Source organism: Pseudophryne corroboree, chromosome 6, assembly GCF_028390025.1.
Source record: "Pseudophryne corroboree isolate aPseCor3 chromosome 6, aPseCor3.hap2, whole genome shotgun sequence".
Classification (NCBI taxonomy): Eukaryota; Metazoa; Chordata; class Amphibia; order Anura; family Myobatrachidae; genus Pseudophryne; species Pseudophryne corroboree.
Genome location: NC_086449.1, coordinates 116,679,149 through 116,697,195, shown reverse-complemented (window position 1 = coordinate 116,697,195; position 18,047 = coordinate 116,679,149). Strand labels below are relative to the sequence as shown.

General features: G+C 46.7%; 4 protein-coding genes across 4 annotated transcripts; 2 read left to right on the top strand and 2 right to left on the bottom strand.

Annotated features, from left to right (window-relative positions):
- Positions 1-11,969: 11,969 nt before the first annotated feature.
- Positions 11,970-12,805, top strand: LOC134936611 (histone H3). The gene has a single exon (XM_063931733.1). The coding sequence runs from the start codon at positions 12,006-12,008 to the stop codon at positions 12,414-12,416; it is 411 nt and encodes a 136-aa protein (XP_063787803.1). The 5' UTR covers positions 11,970-12,005; the 3' UTR covers positions 12,417-12,805.
- A 283-nt stretch (positions 12,806-13,088) lies between these two features.
- Positions 13,089-13,481, bottom strand: LOC134934420 (histone H2A type 1-like). The gene has a single exon (XM_063929862.1). The coding sequence runs from the start codon at positions 13,479-13,481 to the stop codon at positions 13,089-13,091; it is 393 nt and encodes a 130-aa protein (XP_063785932.1).
- Positions 13,482-15,686: 2,205 nt separating this feature from the next.
- Positions 15,687-15,998, top strand: LOC134934419 (histone H4). Its single transcript, XM_063929861.1, has one exon. The coding sequence runs from the start codon at positions 15,687-15,689 to the stop codon at positions 15,996-15,998; it is 312 nt and encodes a 103-aa protein (XP_063785931.1).
- Positions 15,999-16,937: 939 nt separating this feature from the next.
- LOC134934417 (histone H1B-like) lies at positions 16,938-17,756 on the bottom strand. The gene has a single exon (XM_063929860.1). The coding sequence runs from the start codon at positions 17,754-17,756 to the stop codon at positions 17,139-17,141; it is 618 nt and encodes a 205-aa protein (XP_063785930.1). The 3' UTR covers positions 16,938-17,138.
- Between the last annotated feature and the right edge of the window lie 291 nt (positions 17,757-18,047).

Here is an 18,047-nt window from a genome sequence, read left to right as displayed (position 1 = left end):
TGAGCAGCCGTGTAAAATCTTCCAAGTCTGAGAGTTAGGAAGAATCTGCTCTCCCCTTGTGTTTCCCTAGCGCAGAAAAAGAGTCTTTATAGGGCACGAGAGGACCAGCGACCTGGCTCTCTGCACCACACCCGTACTACAAGGACTCCCCTAACCCTCTATGGTCATTGCTGGCTTAGACGCTGCAAATGGAGTGAGGAACAGCCGCTGGCAGCTCACCCACACCAGGCTCGATCTGCCCGGCATGTAACACATCTCTACTTTTCTACGAGGCAAAAAGGTCCCATCGGGGCACTATTCTCACTTACTGGCATTACAGATAATGAAGGTGCTCTAGGGCACAATCTGTGCAGAGGAGGGTGCATTTTAAAACACATAAAAGTGATGTGTGGGCTCCTGTACTCCCGGGTGAGTAGCACAGGCAGGTTGCCTTACAGAGGGATTTGCACTCTTGCCTAGGAAGAATATGTAGGAGAGCCAAGTACAGGTTAATGATGGCTGGAATTCTCCTCGTAGTGAAGAATGCAGATGGTATTTGACCCAAATGTTCATATAACGATCCAAGTAGCTATCCATTTCTGTATATGTATGCAGGATAGCTGTGCCTGTAAGAGAGCTCTGGTGACATGGTCCCAATACTTTGAGACTGCTATGAGACAAAACTCGGTTGGTGTGTCAGGGGGGGGAGTCAGTGGCATTTCCCATTAGACAAGTGAGTATGTTTTGCCGGTGGACGGGATGCCGGCTGTCAGTATACCGACAGCGGCATCCCGGGCATTAGAATCCAGATAGACTCCCATGAATCCTCCTAACCCTAACCTTTTCCCTACCCTAACCCTCCCTTGTGGGTGACTAACCCTAACCCTTCCCGCTTTGTGGCTAACCCTAACCCTCCCTTTCCCGCTGCCTAAGCCTAACCCTTCCCGCTTGATGCCTGACCCTAACCTCCCCTTCTAAGTGCCTCAATCTAACCCTGTCTCCCCGGTCCCTAATCCTAACTTTCCTGCCTAAACCGAACACCCCCCCCCCCCCCCCCTTCTTCGCGTCCCACTGTGAGGACGGTCGGGATGCTGGTGCTGGCTGTCGTAAATGTGATGCTGGCACCCCGAACTATGTCGGTATGTAGACATCGGCATTGCATCCTCCTTCAGTATCCCAGCATTGTTATATTGACCACCAGGATCCCATCAATCGGGAAGCTACCTGCTTCCCATTAAGGCCCGTGCCTAGGGGCGCACTTGGATGTTTGTGTTGGTACTGTCAGCCTAAAATGTGTCAGTAACTGCAAAATATATCCAGTCTACTGCATACTTGCCTCTGGTCAGGACAATAATAAATAGCAGTTTATGGAAGAATGGGAGCAAATAGGAGTAGAATAGGGGGAGATGGGAGAAACAGGAGGAGGAATAGGGGGAGATGGGAGTTGAGTGGGGGGGGGGGTGGCTAGGAGGGGACAAGAGGATTCGTGAGAGATTGAAAGGTGTGGTGTAAAAAAGACCAAAAGCCCTGCATAATATCTAGCAAGATGGCAGATGATATGCCCAAAATATTAGTGTTTATTTGAAGAGTTATCCCGCCTAGGATATCTAGTCAGAGTGTTGACAGTAACCATGTTGATATTTACAAAGTTCAACATATTTGGCTAGATGCATCATCGCTTGGAAAGTGATAAAATGGAGAGTGAAAAAGTACCAGCCAATCAGCTCCTAACTGCCATTTTTCAAACACATCCTGTAACATGGAAGTTAGGAGCTGATTGGCTGGTACTTTTTCACTCTCCATTTTATCACTTTCCAAGCGATGATGCATCTGGGCCATTGTCAAGTACCATGTCCACATCCTCAACATGTTGACATGTTCACAATGCCGACACATGAAATATCACCATGTTAAATGCAATGTTCTGAGGATGTCGACAGTTAGGGTTAAGCACTCTCGGAAAGGTTAGGCTGTGTAGCGGGATGGGGTTGTTTAAGGATAGAGGTTAGGATTAGGAATAGGGGGTAGAATACTCACAGATACACCGCGGCAGGGACAACGCCACCGAAACTGCTCCTTAAGTGACTGCTGGAGCTGCAACCACCAACAGGAGACGTTAAGACATTACTAGATCACCAGGGATGGTTTGTCGCCAGTTCTTCATGTCAACATGTCCTCCTTGTTGACATATTGCATTTTGACATGACAATTGTCGATCAATCTGACCACAATCCAATTCTTTTAGGAGGAGTCCACCACCGTGCCAGACATATAATTCAAAATGCTGCTATTGTTATTCTAGCCATTGAACCCTACAAGTGACGGTATTCTAACTCCAAACACGTTCAGAAGACTTGATTACCCACTCTAATTTCTAGGCATGAAAGGGTCATTTAATTTCCACATTTATGACCATTAGCGCTACCTTGCTTTTTTGTGTATTTACCGGTTGGGTCTGACCAACCCTTTGTTGTTTAGCAGCTGTGGTGAACCCCCTCATCCAGCGCCAGTTAACCACTTAGGTGGTATTCCTTTTGATTACCCACTCTAATTTCTAGGCATGAAAGGGTCATTTAATTTCCACATAACGAATGTATTCATGCTGCCTGTACTGTGAACTATACTAGGGGTGGATTAACAGAGGAGGAGAGCCGTGTGCAGACTGTGTGTGGAACCCGTCCTATCTATGGCACCGTAAACTCTGATGTTATGCCAGAGTCTACAGTGCATGCACAGATCTCCGGAAATGCTGCACCCGTCATGTACCGATGTTTAAACATTACTCCACAGGTTCATCAGCCATTTTCCCAGTGACTTTTCCCCCGCAGCTGCATTGTTGACTCGGGACTCCGGAGAGGTACGTATTTGAACCTGGGTGCAATGTGTGTGATGTAGGACCATGGACCCATAGGACTGTTTGCACTGTATACACTGTACCCATCATAGAAATGGCAGTGAGCCATACCCACATTGTGGCATGTGCACTGTCCCCTCTGCCCTCAAGCATGCCCTTGTCTCCCCTATTCTTAAAAATCCTTCCCTCGATCCTAACACTCTATCCAACTACCAACCTATCTCTCATCTACCTTTTGACTTTAAACTCCTTGAGCATATTTTCTACAACCGCCTAACTGCCTTTACGTAACATTTGCAATCACCTTCTTGCTGCCAAATCCAAGGGCCACTACTGTATGCTTATTCTCTTTGAACTCTCTGCTGCTTTTGACAATGTGGACCAGCCTCCACCCCCTACAAATCTTTTACTCCCTCAGTCTGCGTGATACTGACCTCAAAATAGATACGGGAGGCCGTCATTCGGGATGACGGCGGTCAGAAGACTATCAGTGGCATCCTGATGCTGAGAATCCCGACAGGGGAGCAGTAAGTATAATAACCCTCTTCCCCTACCACCTAACCCTCCCCACCTGCAGCCTAACCCTCCACCTTAGTGCCTAAACACAACCCTCCCTTCCCGCAGCCTAACCCTAACCCTCCACAGCCGTAGCCTAACCTTAATACCCCTTCATAGTGCCTAACTCTAATACTCCCTCCCCAAGCTTAACCCTAACCCTCTCCTCCCACCGAGTAACTATAACCCTCTCACTAGTGCCTAACCCTAACCTTCCCTCCTGCAGTCTAACCCTAACCCTCCCCTTCATACTTACATTTGCAATTGTGACCATAGGGATACTGAGTAACGTCAGGATACCGATGCTGGTCTTCTGAGCATCAGCATCCTGATTGTTGGGATCCAACTACATTATTAATAATAATAATAATAATAATAATAATAATGATATCCCCTAGAATTACAAGCATTTAATAGAGAGAGAACGTTTGAGAAGGTGTTTGTGTGTCCTGGTGTGGTGGGGGGGAGGACACTGACACATAGAAACATGCTGACACACTGACGTTGACACAGACAGATGCTCACACACAAACACACTTACACAGATACTGACTATTTCACCTTCTCATGATGTGTGTCCCTTGATTCCCCATATGCAGCCATGGGAGAGGAGGCCACAGTGCAAGCCACAGCCACCGAGTGGGAGTGGTGGGTACAGTGTAAGCCACTGCCGCCGGGTGAAACGGGGACAGAGTGGCATTCTATCTGCCCCTGCACACAGCAAAACTGCAAGAGATAGGAGAGACCAGAGAATCACTGCTAGAGATGAAGGAGAGCCGAAGAGTCACTGCAAGAGATAGAGGAGACAGGCTGTAGTGTGGCCGTGAGGAGCAAAATGATCCCTCATGCTGCTGCTGGCTGCTACTAAATGCCCATCTCTGCTAACTGAATCTTAACAGCTCTTTAAACTGCACTTTTAACACCCCACTCCTCCACCCCCACACACACACTCTCTCTGGCTGTGCTGCGCATTGTTTGTAGAGGAGCTGTGTGACCTGCCCTAGCCTGGAAGAGGGCTGCATGGAGGAATCAGGAATAACTTCCCTGCAGCTCTACTAGGAAACCAAACCCTGACCTCCTATCATAGCACATACTCGTCTTATACAGTGTGCAGGGAGAGGACGCATTGCAAAGTTAGACACACTCACGGGTGATCAGAGCCACCGCCGGCCATAACCTACATATGCTTCCAGTTGCGATTCCAGTTCCTACAGGCTGCTGGTGATCAAGGGATATATTGCTCCAGGGCGCCCCATGCTAGTACACTGTTTGCCAGGCCCTGGATACCTGGCCCCTTGGTGCGCTCGCTGCCCATGGTCATTTGCCTTGAGGGCAGCAGCCAGCAGACTCTCTTCACTGCGCGGCTCCGGCATGAATGAGTTTCTGCGCATGCGAAGAAGCTCTGATCGCCGCAGCCATGGATATAGGAGATGGCCAAAGTGAAGGGGGAACACGGTGACTGAAGATAACAGTTTTTTGAGTGATCTTTCTAACCAGTGTCTTATACGTATGTTAGAAAGAGTTGCTCCAACAACTCTCCGCCGGGTCACGACTATGCTTACCCACAAGTACAGTGCTGTTTCGGTGGGCGTCTGTGTCTAGCATGTCCAGCAGACGTTAACAGGCTGTGGCCGGAGCACGGGAAGAAGGTCAGGCATCGGTTCCGCTTAGCTAGATGGAATACAGACACAGTGCACTGTTTTGGGAGGAGACTACCAAACAGTAGCTGAGGCGGCTGCCACCGCGGGTGCACCAGTGCTAGGCCTTAATGATCATAGGCTCCAGGAATAGCATGAGGCCGCGATCCCTAGGGTTGATGTCAGCAGGGGGAGTCAGACGCTCTCCTGGTCGCCCATCCCCCTGGTTCATGACCAGTTTCCCCCGAGTCTCCCGCCTAGAACTGTTTCCTCGCTTCCTTCCCGGTTGCTGTGCACGAGGGGACCCGGTCGCAGCATAGGCGGCTGTGTGACCGGTGCATCTGTGTTCACTGAAGTGTCTGTGTTCACTATAGGTTCATGGAGCGGCAGTGTACACTAGTAGCATTTGGATCCACTTAGCCTTCGCTAACGTATTGATCGATCCTGGAAGCGAGCTGATACTCCCTGTAGCCCACTCTAATGAGTACGGGTTATACAGCACTAAATCTCTATCTACCTTTTGAGTATGAATAGTTAGATAAGTGCCTATTGCATATGAGTCTTTATACATTTACTGTTGTTTAATTCGCATTGTGTCTGAATACGTCAGATCCATTTAAACATGATCAGTAATATGTTCTCTTACATACTGTACTTAAAAATGTGTTTGTAGTTAATGATGTGCTCATATTGCTAATTATACTAATGTATAACATGTGACTGACTGCTAGTGTGATAGCTGACTTTACTATATGTCTGTCAGTTTGTTTTTCTGATCCTCAATGCTGGTGCATGGGTAGGGTCAGATTGTATGTCACTTTAGAAAGTTTAAAATGATTACAGTAACAAATTGTGTAGTACACTGTGAAAGTGCTGATTATTTATCATGTCTAAGAGTGGCAAGGGTGAGGAAGGTACACTCACAGCAACACCAACACTCATATCATGTTTGTCTTGCAAAACTCTATTATCTTCTCAGGATTTGGTTCAGGATGGTTTGTGTGCAAATTGTTTTAGTTTTCAGCAAAATACAAGGCAATCCAGGTACAACGTCAGGTACAGATAGATCCACCTTGGGCTATGTTTGCACAGACCTTATCCAGTATAGCTGAACGGATAATTCCTACAGCTTCTGTACCAGGAATAGGTTACACTATTAACCCTTACATGCAGCTCCCTACCTAAGGTATAGCACTTCCACCAGCAGCTTCTCAAAAGGAACAAGCTGATAAACCGATGGTAAGTAAATCTTCACCATTTACAGGCTACACATGAGGCAGAGGAGGATTCATTGGAGGATGAAAGCTCAATTAATTCTACTTCAGCATACGAAGAGGAAGAAGAAGGTCCCAGCTCAGAGGATATAGCTGAGTTAATGAAAGCAATGTAAGGCATTCTATTCTTAGAGGATTCAGCAGAGCCTGTGTTAAAAACCAAGGCACCTGTGTTTAAACATCCCAAAACAGTTTAAACCGAGTTTCCAAGGTCAGATCAGCTGACGGAAATCATGGAAGAGGCTTGGGCAACACCCATTAAGAAATTTAGAATTCCTAAAAAATGGGATTCCAATTATCCTCTTCCAGCTGGGGATTGTTTAAAAAGGGAGGTGGCTCCTAAAGTAGCATGTGATTGGATTAGTGCAAAAATCTATATTATCTTTGCCTTCAACATCATTAAATGATGTCACAGATAGGAGAATGGATGGGTTTCTAAAAACCATATTTTCCCTGTCTGGGTCAGTCATAAGGCCAGCCATATCTTCAGCTTGGATGGCAATGGCAGTGGCTGCCTGGGCTGACACATTAGAGGGGGATTTTTCTGTAGCTTCTAGAGAGCAAAAATCCCATATAACTCATATAAAACAGGCTGCAATATTCTTGGAAGAAGCAGCTTTAGATATGGGTACTATTGCCTCCAGGGCATCAGCTTCAACAATCGCTGCTCGCAGAGCAGTCTGGTTACGTACGTGGATAGCTGATTCAGAACCTAAGAAGGTTTTGGAATATTTGCTTTTTTCTGGAAATATTCTTTTTGGTAAAGAGTTGACAGATATTCTGGAGTCAGAAGCAGACTCCATAAAGGTCAAGTCTCCTTCCACATACAACTTCAAACCTAAATTTCCGGCTTTTCGGCCCTTTTGGTCTCAAGGAAAAGCTAGGGGGAAAAGAGATCACAAGCAGCCCCAATACAACAAGTCTGGTAACTCAAAATAGCTTTGGGCTAACAGAGGGCCGCCTACCAAATCAAAAGACAAGCCATCAACCTGATGGTGCGGGCCTCCACCTGGGTGACCCCACAGGGTAGGAGGCCGACTTCTTTAGTTTGCACAGATCTGGCAGCAGTCTACAACAGATGCCTGGGTGCAGGAAGCAGTTTCACTAGGTTCAAGAAGCATCCTCCTCGAAGGTTTTTTTGTACCAGCCCGTCTCGGGTATAGACAAAGACCAGGGCTTTGCAAGAAGCAGTTCAGTCATTGCTTCAGTCAGGAGTAGTCATTCCAGTTCCCCCTGCACAATGAGGACAGGGTTTTTACTCAAACCTGCTTTTAAATCAGAAGCCAAATGGGTCATTTCGGCCCATTCTCAATCTCAAAATGCTAAACAAATACATTTGGGTACCTCGGTTTTACATGGAGACGTTCCGTTCCATAGTCTTGGCCATGGAGCCAGGGGATTATATGGTATCCCTGGATATACAGGATGCTTACCTACATGTTCTTATAGCACTGTCTCATCAGTGTTATCTCAGGTTCGCTACCCTCCAACAGCATTTTCAGTTCCAGGCCCTACCATTTGGGTTAGCCACAGGCCCCAGAGTATTTACCAAGATTGTGGTGGTTATGGCATCTTATCTCCGCCAGCAGGGGATAATAATTTTTCATTACCTCGACAATCTTTTAATCCTGGCACAGTCCCAGGAATTGCTCCTATGTCATTTCCAGCAGACATTAACATGTCTGCAGAGGCACGGGTGGCTCATAGTTTGGGCAAAATCATCTCAAGTTCCGTCACAACGGATGACTCACTTGGGGGCTGTACTGGATTCAGATCTGCAGAGAGTATTTTTACCTCGGAACAAGATATCCAAGGTTCAGTCAAGGATTCAAAACTTGCTACACAGTAAACAGTATCCATTCATGCAACAATGCAAGTGATGGGTTTGATGGTGTCAACATTCGACATGGTGGAGTATGCACAATTCCACTCAAGGCTTCTGCAGCGTCTGATTCTTGCCAAATGGAATGGATTACATCAGACAATAAAAACACAGACTATGGTACTTTCGATAAAAGTAAGAAGGTCATTAGCCTGGTGGCTACAGACATCCCCTCTGGACAAGGGGAGACCCTTTTGGATATCAGATTGGGAAATTCTGACAACAGATGCCAGTCTCCAGGGCTGGGGAGCAGTGTCCGAAAAGTTGTGTTTCCAGGGGCGATGGGCCAAAGTAGAAAGTTGCCTGCCAATAAATGTGTTGGAACTTTGGGCCATATACATGGCACTGATTCAGGCAAAGGACATTCTTCGAGGAAAACCAGTCCAGATCCGCTCGGATAATGTGACGGCGGTAGCGTACCTCAACCATAAGGGAGGAACTTGCAGCCAAAAAGCAATGAAGGAGGTAAGTCACATACTAAAGTGTGCAGAACTTCATCATCCAGCCTTGTCCGCAGGGTTCGTTCAGTGAATCCTAAACTGGGAAGCTGACTTTCTCAATTGACACACCATTCATGCAAGCTAATGGGCTATATACCCGGAGGTCTTCCAGACTCTAGTAGACAAATGGTGGTTGCCAGAGATAGATCTCATGGCGTCCCATCTGAACAACAAAGTGCTCGCATACGGGTTAAGAACAAAGGATCCCAGAGCAATCTTTGTGGACGCCTTGTCAGTGAGATGGGTCTTTCGTCTGGCTTATGTGTTTCCTCCAATCACCCTATTACCCAGAGTGGTGCGAAAGATAAAGCAAGGAAAGGGTGCCGTGTTACTAATAGCTCCGGCTTGGCCCAAAAGGCTTTGGTATATGGATCTGTGCTGGCAGCACCACCACAGCTATTCCAATTCCTGGGTGTCACTGAGTCCGCAACGTGGCGAGCGTTGCGAGCCCAAAGTGGCTTCGTTGTGCTAGCCCCCTTGCCGGCATTCTGGCGGTCGGGATCCTGGCATCGGTATTCTTACCAAAGAGATCCCGTACCAAACCGCATCCTGCAGCCAAACAGCGAATGGCTTTTAGCATGCTGATAGGTGGATGAATGCAGCTATCCACCAGAGTGCCGACAGCCATTCACTGCATGGAAGCATGTGGAGTGATGGCACAGGATCACAATACTATTAAGACGACCTTGGTTAGGGGCTATAATTAGGAATTCTCACTGTCAGAAGTGCCAATGGATTCGCAGGAGTCTTCATTAGCTGACTGCTGGACTTGGAAGACATCGCTGGAAGCGTTGTACTCCATATGACCACACTAGATTGGCATACATTTTAGATTGGCAGACATTTTGTACGCTGATGATACTCAAATCTACCTATCCTCCCCAGATTTATCACCATCTGTATTGGCTCGTGTCACTGGATGCCTGTCTGCCATTTCATCTTGGATGTCATCTCGCCACCTCAAACTCAACATTTCCAAATCAGAATTAATTATTTTCCCACCAGCTAAGGGTAGTTACCAACCTGATATTGCCATAACTGTCGACAATGCAACTATCCACCCTACCCCACAAGCTCGCTGCCTAGGTGTCATCCTTGACTCTGAACTGTCGTTTGTTCCACACATTCAATCTGTCTCTAAATCATGTTACATGCACCTTAAAAACATATCCAAAATACGCCCTTATCTTACACAAGACACTGCAAAAACTCTGTTCCATGCACTCATCATCTCCCGCATTGATTATTGTAATATTCTCCTTACTGGTCTTCCCAAACATAGGCTCTCACCACTTCAATCCATTTTAAATGCACCTGCGAGGCTAATCTTCCTTGCCAGACGTTCTTTGTCTGCTGATCCGCTCTGTCAGTCCCTCCATTGGTTACCGGTATTCTACCGTGTCAAATATAAAATACTTTTACTTACATACAAGGCTATTAACCAAACTGCACCATCATACATCTCCTCACTCATCTCAAAATATATCGCTACCAGACCCCTCCGCTCTGCACAAGATCTGCGTCTCTCATCCAGATGTATTACCTGTTCCCACTCAAAATTACAGGACTTTACCCGGGCTTCACCCACTCTGTGGAATGCCCTCCCATGCACAATAAGACTCTCCACTAGTCTCCAAACCTTTAAACGTTCCCTGAAAACTCATCTCTTCAGACAAGCCTACCAAATTCCTGACCCACACACATAACCTTCAATGCTTCCCTATCCAGTTACATCCCCTCTGCACAGTCCCCATAACCTCACATTTTGTCTTCCAACATTGCTGGGTGATCATATCATATAACCCATTAAGAACCTAGCAATCTGGGGAACCATTATGTAACAGGTTGCATCTATCCTTGTGTATCAATGCCTATTTCCCTATAGATTGTAAGCTTGCGAGCAGGGCCTTCCTACCTCTATGTCTGTCTTTGCCCAGTTTTGTTCTATAACTGTTGTTCTAATTGTAAAGTGCAACGGAATATGCTGCGCTATATAAGAAACTGCTAATAAATAATAATAATAATAATAATAATAATAATAATAAATAAATAAACATTATAATGATATTAACATTTTTATCAATATTGACATGATACAAGCCCACAAAATAGTGACATACAAAATGTATTTTCCTTTGAATTCATTTTTAAGATGTTTTTCAAATTGTTTTGAACATTTTACATATTTATTGTTTCAAGTTTTTGTATACTTTTTTTTATGCCATGTATTTAACAGTGATAATTAAAATTTGTATGGTACATTTAAAAAGCGTTCTTTCAATAAATTCCATTTCAATTTTATTGATAGGTATTATTTTTTATTGCTAATTCAGATAATTCCAGGTGAATATACACTGGTCTTAAATCTGTATAGTCCCCTTTAAGAGTCTTAACCTATATTAATCACCATAAATATGTTTTTATCAGATTTAACGTGAATTTTTTTTCTTTTCTAGCAGTCGTGAAATGGATACACAATAATTACATGTGCATAAATAAAAACATAAAAAAGTAATAAAATAGAAAAATTAGCGTTTACTTTGATATACTTTGTGTACTGTATCTGAATTTTATTTCCACTGAGTAGCTGTAGAGCCCCCTATGCAACCCAGATATACAGTAGCCTTATAGTCTCTTCATTTAGATTCCCAGAGTCATGAGGCTCAGGTTGTGGTCTAAGTTGATACTTTTGCACAGATTGTATCCAGCAATGTTTCAATGGAATAGTTACAATTGCATAACACTGTTTATTGCTTCTCATTAGTATTAGTTTCCAGCACACGCAGGAGTTCTGACTACATTCAGGTTCTAGCTACAATATAGGGAGTAGCTTTAGAATTAACATTCATGTTTTTATAATCAAAGGATTATATTACACGCAGCTGTTTTGATCTAAGCTGTGTTATTTTTGCTGTTGTTGTTGAGTTCTTGTTTGTTTAACTGCCATGCCATATTATGATCCTCCCTGGAATTAGTGCGCATAGATTGTAAGGCTTATGTTCTGTACACACTATTAGCTCGGCCATTGCAGCTACTCAGCACTGTGTGTGACGATGACGTTTTCTCTTTCACTGCCGTGTGGTATATTAGAGATGGGGCCGGGGCTGAAACCGTGTAAATATCTCGCGGGCCGTTGGAGTCTTCATATGAAAAATAGGAGGAAGAGAAGTTCTTGGCGGGCTTTCACCTAAGCCAACCAGGATGAAGGGCGTATTTATCTCATCAAATCACAGAGCAGCACTGTGCATAAATAGAGTTGTTCCCGGCAGCCAGCTATTCAGTCTTCTAGGTTTTAGCTTCTTCGTGTGAGTCAGGTGAGGAACTATGGCCAGGACCAAGCAGACCGCCCGCAAGTCTACTGGAGGCAAAGCTCCTCGCAAGCAGCTGGCAACCAAAGCTGCCCGGAAGAGCGCCCCAGCTACCGGCGGCGTGAAAAAGCCTCACCGCTACCGTCCCGGGACCGTTGCCCTGCGAGAGATCCGTCGCTACCAAAAATCCACTGAGCTGCTGATCCGCAAGCTGCCCTTCCAGCGCCTGGTGCGGGAGATCGCCCAGGACTTTAAGACCGACCTGCGCTTCCAGAGCTCTGCCGTCATGGCCCTGCAAGAGGCCAGCGAGGCTTATCTGGTGGGGCTGTTCGAGGACACCAACCTGTGCGCCATCCACGCTAAGAGGGTGACCATCATGCCCAAAGACATCCAGCTGGCCCGCAGGATCCGAGGGGAGAGGGCATAGATACTCGCCACTCCTATACACGCAACAACACAAAGGCTCTTTTCAGAGCCACTCAAATCTTTCTAAACGAGCTGAATCCAAAGGAATGCTAACTATCATTATTACGTGTTTCAATAACTGATTAAAACCTAGTTATAGAGTTCCTAATAACATTCACTTATAAAATTGTTATGCTGAACAAAATAAAAAAACATCTGCAGTGAGGAGCGCACAGATTACACGGTATTGTTTTCTCATTGTACCGTGTGATAGGGTAAAGCAATTGCACACACAGCAGAGTTTACGTATGGACAAGCTCGGCTATATACGATCAGTACTCTGCTTTCCATTCATATAAGCCAAAGGGGCCTCATTTACAGCATGCAGTGATGGCAAAGGGAACCTTTGGACTATCATTAGACGTCGCCACAACAGAACAGAGCACCTAAAGTGTAAGGGAGCGTTTGCACATTAGCAGTTGTATGGAAGCTAAAGTGCACGTGTGTATAAATACAGAGGATTCCTGCCCCCTGTCACTGTGGAAATAAAGGCGCGACTAGCCAGCCAGATATCGCTACAATACAAACAATGGCACTATATACAGCTCTCTAGGGAAGAGGTGGGTGGCTCTGAAAAGAGCCTTTGTGTTGTGTCAGGTACATCGGGTCTGTGGTGGAAGCTGCCAGCCTCACATTACTTGCTCTTGGCCGGTTTGTGGCTCTCGGTCTTCTTGGGCAGCAGCACGGCCTGGATGTTGGGCAGAACGCCTCCCTGGGCGATGGTCACCCCACCGAGCAGCTTGTTGAGCTCTTCGTCATTGCGCACAGCCAGCTGCAGGTGGCGGGGGATGATGCGGGTCTTCTTGTTGTCGCGGGCGGCGTTTCCGGCGAGCTCCAGAATCTCAGCGGTCAGATACTCGAGCACTGCAGCCAGATATACCGGGGCACCGGCTCCCACACGCTCCGCATAATTTCCCTTCCTCAGCAGACGGTGAACGCGACCGACTGGGAACTGGAGACCGGCCCTGGATGAGCGAGTCTTGGCCTTTGCCCGGGTCTTGCCGCCTTGTTTCCCTCTTCCGGACATGTTGCTAGGTTCGCAGACACAAATGCAAAGTACCAACCGATTGAAACGCTTCCGAAATAATATGCTTTTAAACCCGCCCTCCTCCCTTATATTCACTCAGAAAGGATCCGCTGCTTGCTCTGTGATTGGTCTGCGCACCAAGGAATCAATGCCGTTCAAGTTCGAGCACAGACCAATCAGCAAATGGAGGGTGGTGTTTCGATGCCAACAACGTCACACAATTCTTCTACCCAATAGTGTTTGGCAACAGTGGCGAAGCCTCGTTTGCATAAGCTGACTATAAATAAAGCAGCTCCAGGCAGTGTAAGAGATAGACTTTCTCTGCTTTGTTTCGTGGAAAGACTTGTGTATCTGTAATGCCTGATCCAGCCAAGTCCGCTCCGGCGCCCAAGAAGGGCTCTAAAAAAGCCGTGACCAAGACCCAGAAGAAAGATGGAAAGAAGCGTAGGAAGAGCCGGAAGGAGAGTTACGCCATCTACGTGTACAAGGTGCTGAAGCAGGTGCACCCTGACACCGGCATCTCCTCCAAGGCTATGGGCATCATGAACTCCTTTGTCAATGACATCTTTGAGCGCATTGCGGGGGAATCTTCCCGCCTGGCTCACTACAACAAGCGCTCCACCATCACCTCCCGGGAGATCCAGACCGCCGTGCGCCTGCTGCTGCCGGGAGAGTTGGCCAAGCACGCCGTGTCCGAGGGCACCAAGGCCGTCACCAAATACACCAGCGCCAAGTAATCTCCCCTTCCTCTCCCACACGAACACAAAGGCTCTTTTAAGAGCCGCCCACCTCCTCGCTAATCGGGCTGTAACTGTTATTGTTTGCACTGTGTCCTGTCTCCCTGTATTTGACTGAATCACAGTAATCTAGGCTGTGTTCTAGTTTCTTCATTCCTTATACGTGTGCATCTTGTTAGTCGGATGCTGGGGAACTCCCCTCTGGTGTGCGAGCTAGTACAGACCCCCCTGTTGATGATTACTGCTTGCAAAGCGGCATTCTCTCCGCTCTCATGTACTGTAAAACACGTTCCAGATGTAGATCAAGTTTCTACAGAACTCGTTAAAGCTACAGATGCCAGGGCTTCTAAAAAGCCAGAGAGCAGCAGAAACACTGCCCGTGTAGTTGCTGTGTGACTAGAACATTTTCTGTCTGGCTCAAGTGATACAAACTGGATTGTTACATTGTTAATATCGACGAGGCTGAATATCGCTACTATCTCAGGCAGGATGACTTATTAAGCAACTTATTCTTGATAAACAGGTGGTTAAAAGTCAGTCTTCAAGATGACCTGTGTTTACTATGATATCGTTGCAAAAGTAACAACGGGATGCAAACTGCGGTGCCCCTGCTTGTACCTAGCCCATTATGACATCACACAACAGGGTTCCCGTTTAGGCGCACACGTACCAGTTATGCTCGTTGCTATAAAAACAGCTTCAATGTTTATTTGAGGAGTAGTAGTGATCCGGGTCGCAATGTGGCTGAGCGCTAAGGTACGGTTCAGCTGACCCAATTGACATACTATTATTATTTATACCTAATATACAATATTATGAGACGGCGAGAGAACATAGCTGATACGCTGGCGCTCGCTAATTAGAGATCGAAGCGAACCGAGCCTGGGTGCCAGGAATACTTGTAGCGAGGGACACATCAGAAGCAGCATGCCATTGGGGGAGTGTTCCCCTACCAGGATTTGAATTGTCCACTCCGGTTAACTTGTTTTGACCCGCCGAATTTAGCTCGGCTCTCATTGGGCCAGTCCGATGAATCGCCCTCCTAGCCCAAGGCGCTTTTGTGGGTCCGACGTAATAGCGATAAACACTATATATGTATTTGGAAAATATATTATTTATCATTTCAGGGAGAATGAAATGTCACTACTTTTCGTTAATTGAATATAGGTGTAAAACCTTCTTTAACTATTTTGCCCATACTAATTTTACTCTAGAAATGTGGGATCAAATGGATCCAATTATTTTTTTTAGCATTTATATAAGATATGTGTTCACGGAAATGAATAGAGATGACGAATAGAAAGCTGCCACTGTGTTGCGGTGTGCTAGGTCAGAAAAGGCGGACTACCCAGGTCTCCTCCGCTCCGAGTTCTAAGTCCCCCATCAGGTCCGCTCTTCCTCTTCATAAAGGGCAGCTGTGAGGCGATCAGTTCATTCTTACTGTCTGCAACTCGCAAGCTGTTTGAAGATGTCAGGAAGAGGCAAAGGTGGTAAGGGACTCGGGAAAGGAGGCGCTAAGCGCCACAGGAAGGTGCTGCGGGACAACATTCAGGGCATCACGAAACCTGCAATTCGCCGTCTCGCTCGCAGAGGTGGCGTGAAGCGCATTTCTGGCCTCATCTACGAGGAGACCCGTGGTGTGCTGAAGGTCTTTCTAGAGAATGTGATCCGGGACGCCGTCACTTATACCGAGCACGCCAAGAGGAAGACTGTCACAGCTATGGATGTGGTCTATGCTCTCAAGCGCCAGGGCCGCACTCTGTATGGTTTTGGAGGTTAAGATCTGGCTCCTCTCTTCGGATGATCTCCTTTCCCGAAACGCACTATAACAAAAGGCCCTTTTAAGGGCCACCTACAGTACTCCTGAAATGAGCTTTATGAACATGCTGCTTTTCAAGGGAAGCGTATTGTCAAAGTCAGATCCACAATTTTAACGATAGAAATACACTTCTTTCCCATCTACAACGTCTCGCTGGATATTCAAATATTAGACACCAGAAGTTGCTATTTACAATGCATAGACCATATAGATCTAGAATTCTAGTCATGCTCATGCTGGAATGGAAAAAGGCAGCAGCATAAATGTCCATTTGGATGATGCCTCCGTTTTGTCTAGGTGGAATCGATTCGATATTGTTTTATGAAAAATGGTGAATGATGTAGGTGTAATATACTGTACATATCCTGCGCAGGAGGTGCTGTAGCGGGGTACTCTTGAAAAGATGTTTAGAGTTAAAACGTAACTTGTATTATGACGATGACATGCTGACAGAATACATGTCCTAAAATTCAAGCATAGTGTATAAAGGCACAGCTGTGAATGTTTCTCCAAGTGTAGTCTATATATAATCCTGTTGCTGGCCAGTTACAACGACCTCTTGAACAATTAATAAGTAGGGAAGCTTACTTGCTAACGACTCTGATACAGGGGATAGAAACTGCACAGATCTATTTGTCTCTACTGGAGGTTCTCTTTCTGGTATAGCAATCTCCCTGTTATTGTGTAGCTAGTGTTCTCAGAAAGTGCAAAACAAACATTAAAATGATACTTGCTTTTCAGCAGCTACCCTGCAGACTGTTCACCACAGGGAATGGTGAATGCTCGAGTACACAGGAAGGAAGCATGCCGCTATTGTGAGCGGCCTGAGGTAGGAAGCAGGACATCCAGGTATTATTTCCCGATCAGTCTTGCTACAGTAGCGCTAATAAATAACCCTGCGTTACCTATTAATAAGCAACCAAAAATCCCACGGAGACACTGCTGAACTGTAACGTTATGTAGTGACTCAATATCTGTACACAGGGTGCCCCCAACTGGTCACGCCGTGCGCCTACAGCTCTGCCGAGACAGGGTGGGTGGCTCTGAAAAGAGCCTTTGGGGGGATAACAAGGAAGCGAGGCTGCTACGGCGGCTCTTCCATCACTTCTTGGCCGCAGCTTTCTTGGGCTTAGCTACCTTCTTGGCCGGGCTTTTGGCGGCTTTGGGCTTCGCCGCCTTCTTGGCCGGACTCTTGGCCGCCTTCTTAGGCTTCACGGCTTTAGGCTTCTTTGGGCTTTTGGCAGCAGCCGCTTTTGTGGGTTTCTTCGCCTTCTTCGGGCTCTTGGCTGCACTCGGAGCTCTCTTGGGCTTCTTCGGGGACTTGGCCGCTTTCTTTGCCGCTGGTTTCTTGGGTTTCAGGGACTTCTGGGCGGCCTTCTTGCTCTCCAGCTGCTTCTTATTGAGCTTGAAGGAGCCGGAAGCGCCGGTGCCTTTCACCTGGGTGAGAGTTCCTTTGGTCACCAATCCTTTCACCCCCACTTTGATGCGACTGTTGTTCTTCTCCACATCGTAGCCTCCGGCAGCCAGAGCCTTCTTCATGGCGGCAAGAGAAACTCCACTGCGCTCCTTAGAGGCGGCCACGGCCCTTAGGATCAGCTCGGAGACGCTGGGACCTGAAGACTTGCCGCTTTTCTTGGCTCCTCCTGCGTAGGGATGGACATCGATGGTCGATGTTTCCGAACCATCGATGTTTTGTTTCGATGGTAGTGATTTTAGCATTTAATGGTGCCCTCCCGATGTTTTTCACCATCGAATGATAGTCATTCGATGTTCTTCCGATGGTGGTTTGTTTTTTTTCTAATTCCAAATAGCTATGCCTCCTCTTGCTGCTGTGTCTATCAGGGAAACTTCCTAAGTCCATTGGAGGCTGTCTGTTTCAGACATGAGCCTGCTCAGCCAGACCCCTCACCCCCTCCCCTCTCTAGGCTGCTGCTAGGCAACAGGGCCCACTGCAAGCTCTGATTGGCTCTCACTGACTCAGAGAGCCAATCAGATCCCAGACCTTACCCT